This window comes from Chlamydotis macqueenii, chromosome 1 (assembly GCF_036417535.1).
Source record: "Chlamydotis macqueenii isolate bChlMac1 chromosome 1, bChlMac1.mat, whole genome shotgun sequence".
Classification (NCBI taxonomy): domain Eukaryota; kingdom Metazoa; phylum Chordata; class Aves; order Otidiformes; family Otididae; genus Chlamydotis; species Chlamydotis macqueenii.
The window spans coordinates 27,615,504-27,621,503 of NC_141556.1; the positions used below are offsets into that span (position 1 = coordinate 27,615,504).

General features: G+C 43.0%; 1 protein-coding gene across 1 annotated transcript in view; it reads right to left on the reverse strand.

Moving 5' to 3' along the window:
* The window catches only part of TES (testin LIM domain protein), a 28,054-nt gene extending 22,474 nt beyond the window's left edge, over positions 1–5,580 (reverse strand). Inside the window, exon 1 of the mRNA XM_086740002.1 lies at positions 5,395–5,580. Coding sequence (XP_086596128.1) covers positions 5,395–5,421 — 27 coding nt within the window. The 5' untranslated portion in view covers positions 5,422–5,580. The remainder of the gene's footprint in view (positions 1–5,394) is intronic.
* Between the last annotated feature and the right edge of the window lie 420 nt (positions 5,581–6,000).

Here is a 6,000-nt window from a genome sequence, read left to right on the forward strand (position 1 = left end):
GCAATACAGCACTATCCATCACCCAGTACTGCAGAGGCATTTTTCACAATACTTCTGTATTTTGTTTTGACATCAGCACTCTTCTCCAGTTGCATCTTCTAATAGTAGGGTTTTCAGAAGCAGACATGGAAATCTACATATTCACTTATTAGGATCCTTAGTCATGCAGCAAAGCGCATGGCTTTTTTCAGCCAGTGCTTTTAGAATCTGCAGACGTAGGGAGACTTTAAAAGCCAAAAAGATTAGAGACACACATACAGCAGTACTAGAGTACAGTAACATCTGATATCATCTGGAATTGTTACAACTGACAGAAGCGTCCTTACTCCCTTTGACCCTATTCATTTGACCAAGTCTGAGATCCTAGATAACAGGCGTGACAAGTTCTCATCTTCACAGCCCTACTCTTCCTGTAGGCCTCCAGCACCTAGAAGAACCTCATCAACTCTTCATCTTAGTGGAAAGTATATATGACTTTTTCCATATACATCCTATATAAAACAAATATACACGTGTGTATGTATATAATATATACATAAACACTAAACATTCATATCTATTTAAAATAGATTATAAAAATATTAACTACAGCACAACGTATTTACATCTACCTCATTATATCCATAAACTCTGTATTTGCTAGGAAGAAGTCATTAATTTGCAATACATGTTCAGAATACTTCCTTGAGGTAGAAGTTTTTTTAAGCAACTTTTACGAAAAAAAAATTCATTCACAATTGCTACTCATTATTATTTTACTGATAGTAAAGGAAAACCATTTGTTTTTTCCAGGAACACCTGCAGAAAGAGATCTTTGTAACTTAAAAGTATTTTGTCATTAAAGGCAAAGTTAGTTAGTTTTCCATCTCAGTTTAATACTTGGCTTATAATTATCCAGATCAAATAAAGTTCCACCTGATCTTGGAAGTCATGCAGCCCTGCATCCAAGGAGTTTCTTGGCTTGCTATTCAGGCATTTCGTGATCTTTTATGGTCAAGCATCTGGAGAGTACTTCCACCAGAAAAAAAAAAGTTGAAAAACTTTAATTTAGCCTTCCTGTCTTCGCCAAGCTGATATCCAGGAACAACAGACAAAAAGTAACTAGGGGTGCGCATTCAGACAGGTGTTCCAGAAAGCAATTCACATCAAAGTTCTGAGGGCAAAAGTCCTGCCGCAACATATGCGGGAAGCAGTTACTCAATTTCCTCATTAACAAAACCGAATTAGTTCCTTTCACATCTCCAGACTTGTTTTCATGCTTCCCCTTGCAGGCAAAACTCACCCATTAATAAATTTGCATTTCCTTGATCTTGCTATACATAAGGAACAGCAAAAAAAAGCTCTACTATCCTGAGTTTCCATGGCAGTGACACCAAAACAAACAGTGACCTCAACAGGAAGCGCAGTCCAGCAGATATTACTAAATTATGCTTTGCAAAACACAAAAGAGTTGACTTTGCTCCTATACGTACTTTATTCTCCGTTCATTTATCAAAGAGCATTACAGTTGTTGACTTAACAATGTCCAAAGCACTCTGTGTTTGGTTTTCCACCATAATAGAACAAAATGAGTCTCTCTCATAGAAAAACTACGCAAGTGTTCCACAATTGAGAAGTTGAACCTCTTCCCCCAAAACACTCCTCTACTCCTTGTCCATTCCAATCAAAGTTCTTTTTATAAAGCAATTTTACTGTGAAAGCTTATACAAAGCAGACTCGCTGCCAGATTCTTATTTTCTCTAGTGAAGCATGAAACCATGGTGCCAGCAGGACTGCAAAGCAGGACCATGACCTACTGATTCATTTTACCAAGTTCAGGGAGGTGACAGACAGGGCAGGAATCCAGACTAGCAGAACTTTGTTCTAACATGGTCTTCAACAAAAAGCACTAAATCTTCATTTTTCCTACACCCTCAAAGCAAGGTTTGAGAACACAGCATATATTGTATTTGGGAAAAATAGCGCTCTGTTTGTTGCACAAGTACTTTTCAAGCTGGAGCCACTGTTTTTAGGCTTCAGCTCTGTTGTGCAATCTCTTTTTATATACAAAGCTATCTTCATGATCCTCAAATGCAACAGCAAACTAAATTCCTCCTAAGAAAAAGGAGAAAACTTTACAGTCAGCCTAAACTCCCCATCCTCTTTAAAGGGAGAGTATAACAGACAGCAAGGGATTGGATTTGGAATTTACATTGTAGCTAAAAAGATTGTCTTGCAACTTCATTTCCCCGTACTATTCACTGCCGGATATGCCAGAGTTATTTGATGCCTTTAAGAAGTATGGTGACCTGACTACAAAAACTTACATGTTATCCCACATGTTCTGCATATATTCCCCGTGCTGAAAATTCAATGTGAAATTTGTGTTTCTTGCAGACTGTGGTTTTCTCTCATGAGACAGCAAATATTTAAGCTATTTATTGCTAAAAGAATGGGTTTGAAATTGTGGCAGGTGGGGCAATAGTTTTTCCTGCTGTTCTTCTTGAAAGCCAACAGCAGTTTTCCAAAGAGACAATGCAGAAGCTCACAAGTGAAGAACAGATTCTTGGAGTACTGACACTTGAAGAAATCTTAGAAATGTCACCATGGAAATTTAATCTCTTGAGTTCTCCAGAAGCAGAAACTAGCCCCATTATATTACCCTGTGCAGTTATACATTAGCAGTTGTGGGTGGGGTAAGAAATTGTTCTTTTACAGTAACAGCTGGGTGTCTGAGCCTTGACACCACACCCTGCTCCACCACACATTCATTTCCTTCTGGACTGCTGAACACCAGGGTTACAGAACAGCCAGCTTCTAAGTTGAGAATTTGAGCCCAGTGGAACAAGGGAGCAGCAACTTATTCGGGAACCACATGGCAATTCCTGCTTTCTTTCGCTCAGTCATCTTTGAACTTCCTACCCAACAGGCAGGTCTGCCAGTCATTAGTCTCTAATGTTTACCTTCATTTGTCAGGCAGTAAATAGGTATAAGTCACTACAAAATAAAAAGTTAACGTAAGGTAGCAAGCAAATCTTGTGAAAAGACGCAAGCTATTTTAGCCCAGGGTGCAGGATATGAAGACAGGGTGAGAACCACAATGTGTGGTTAAGTAACCCATTACTGCTGATGTACTAAAAAAAAATCTGACAGGGCCATCTCCACCTCAAGACAAATTTCTCTTAAAGGCAAAGTGGTTAACTGGTTTTGATAAACTTGACTGGAAACTTCCCAGAATATTCTTCCACCTTTCAAGAAAGAGGGAAGTTGGCAAAAAAGAGAGAAGTAAAAGATAAGAAAACAAACAGGTTGAGACTAGTAATTAAAGGCTGGAGAAACTGAAGACATGCAGCTTTTGCAAAGTTTATGTGAACTGCTATTCATTTATTCCAGTGTGAAAAATCTGAGGAAAAGTTTTGATGAAGCAAGCATTGGTAGTCAAAAAAGAACAGGATTTAGTACTGAACACACTGACATATAGCAAAGCTTCCCAGTTCTCTGTGCATTGACTTGTCACAGATCCTTGTCTGTTATCTTGGAAAATAAACTTCACCCAAGTTATAAAGACAAAGAAGGTGATGAGGAGATGCGAACAAGGGAGGGGATACAGAGGAAGAACAGAAGTAGTTTTCTCAACACATGTATAGCAGAAACAGAAAATGTGAAGTTCTTCACATCATAAACATCTCTTAGCAGTATTGATACTAAAACTGAACAGAATAGAAAATACAAATTACTTTCTACAAACAGAGCTTTGCTGGTTTCTTTTGTGGCACTAGCTTCTGTGTCCGTTTGAGCAAGTTCACAAGGGTCTTCAGGAATCTTTGAAGTTGATGAAGGAGAAGAGTAAAAGGTGATCAAAGAAAAATATAATAGAAATAGTCAAATAAACTTACAACACACACAACTATTCAATAACTACAGGGCAATTTAAAGCAGATGTTCAGCAACTACAAGTTCACTCAAACCAAGACTCCACTATGAGGAAAATTTTACCAGTATTTCACAGTACGTATTTATTTTGTCTGTAGATGGAGAATTCTGAATAGGAATGCTCTATCTCCCACAAATATGCATCTCTCCCCTCCTGGAGTTCAAAAAAATTTCAGTGAACGAAGTCTGATGCTGTCAAGTTTAAGTTTTAAGTTGTGCTTCGAAAATATAAGCAGGTCTACTCAAGAAGCTTGCTTTCATTACATACAAGCAGTCACACAAGGGGGACAACCCTATGTGCACAACTAAGTTCTAAATACAGTGATAGTACTTAACTACACCCACCACTGACGGCTTAATGTTGACTGGGGGGATGAGATACGTAGTTTCTCCAAACCAGGACCCTCAGTCAGGTGACATCACTCGGAAACAGCTGTAACTCAAGGCTAAGCCACTTCACTAGGATTCAGCCTTGACTTAACGGGTAGCCTTCCACACTGCACAACTACTTCTGTATCTGAGTGAGTTTCTAGCCTGCAAGTTGGAAAAGCATACAGGTATACAAAAGTGCATACGCGTATTTTAAAACAAGTTACTGTCCTCAAATATAACAATTCAGGAATACAAACCATGTATGTCCATACAACACGCACTTCAAAAGATTAGTTTTCACTTGTCAATAAGGGTTATGTGCAGATTTAACCCATGCTCATATACAAAGCTCCTTCTGCCTTCAACAAATAGTGTTGTAACAGGTACTATAAAGAAGCTCTTACTAAAAGCAGTCATTGCTTAAGCACTGCATTTAGTTTGCAAGAGCACTAGAAGCAAAAATTTGGAGTTGAGTCCCACATGAAGTCAGTTTTACATATGAAGTTTTAAACAGTGAGTTTTGGAAAGAGATCCAATACCACTGGATTACCTATCACTTTCTGTTACCTATCCTTCTCTCCTTGCCAGTTTGACTCCAGATTAACCAATCAATACGCCTTTTAAAAAACACCAACCCAACCCTAAGTTTCTGTCTGGGGAGCGTAATCCGTACACACGCTGACAACACATTTGTAATGAGCTAGTCACATCAAAGGTCAGAAATCAATCTTCAGCACATCCACAGAAAGCATTTTGGCTGCCCATAATTCAGGTTTCACACATACAGACGCACACAGAGCACAGACCTGAACACAACTATTACATTCCGGGTTTTGTTTTGTTTTTTTTTTTTCCCCCTGGGGGTGGGATCCTTTTACTTGCAGGATAGGCCGGGGTACCCACTTGGCTGTCTGGGAAACGAACTGCAGCACCTCAACGGGAGCAGAGGAGAAGTTTTCTGTATGTCTGTACCGCAGCAGCCCTCTCTGGCACCTCTGCACCTTCAGACGAGGTCACGGAGCCCGAACGGTGGGCGCACGGGAAGACCCCAGCGAGGTCCCCGCCCCCGGCGGCAGCGGCGAGGCGGGTCCGCGGCCGCCACTGCCTTACCTTTCGCACTTTACTCTCCAGGTCCATGCTGCTGTCGCCGGGCCGGGCTCTGGAGCAGAGCAGGGTGCGAGGCGGCTCCTGTCCGACGACGCCGGGGCGCGAAGGGGAGGTGGCACCGGCCGGCCCTCGCACCCTCCGCCGCTGCGCTCAAACTTCCGCTGCCCTGCGGCAGTGGCTGCCGCCGAACAAAGGCAGGGCGGCAGCCAATCCCCGCCCGGCCGCCCGCCGCCCGCCAGCCAATCACCCGCCGCCGCTGCCGCCGCCCTGCCCGTCCCGGTGCCGGCAGCGGAGGAGCCGGGCCGGGCCGGGCCGGGGGCTGCGGCGTCATCCCCGGCGGGGTAATGAGGTCACGGGGAGGGCGTTTGCCGGCGCACCGTTCTGCCTTCCAGTGCAGGCGCTTGGAAACACCGCGCCTCCCGAAAGAGAGGGAAAAAAATATAAAAAATAAAAAATCTCGCTCTTCAATGATTTATTGACGTGAGTAGGAGGGGGAGGCGAGAGCGGGCCAGCGCTCGCCTTGCCGGGACTTCCAGAAGTGCCGCGCCCGCGACGGCCGGGTCCCGGCCTCCGCCGTCCTGCAGGCGGCCCAGGAGGCTGCCTGGTGCC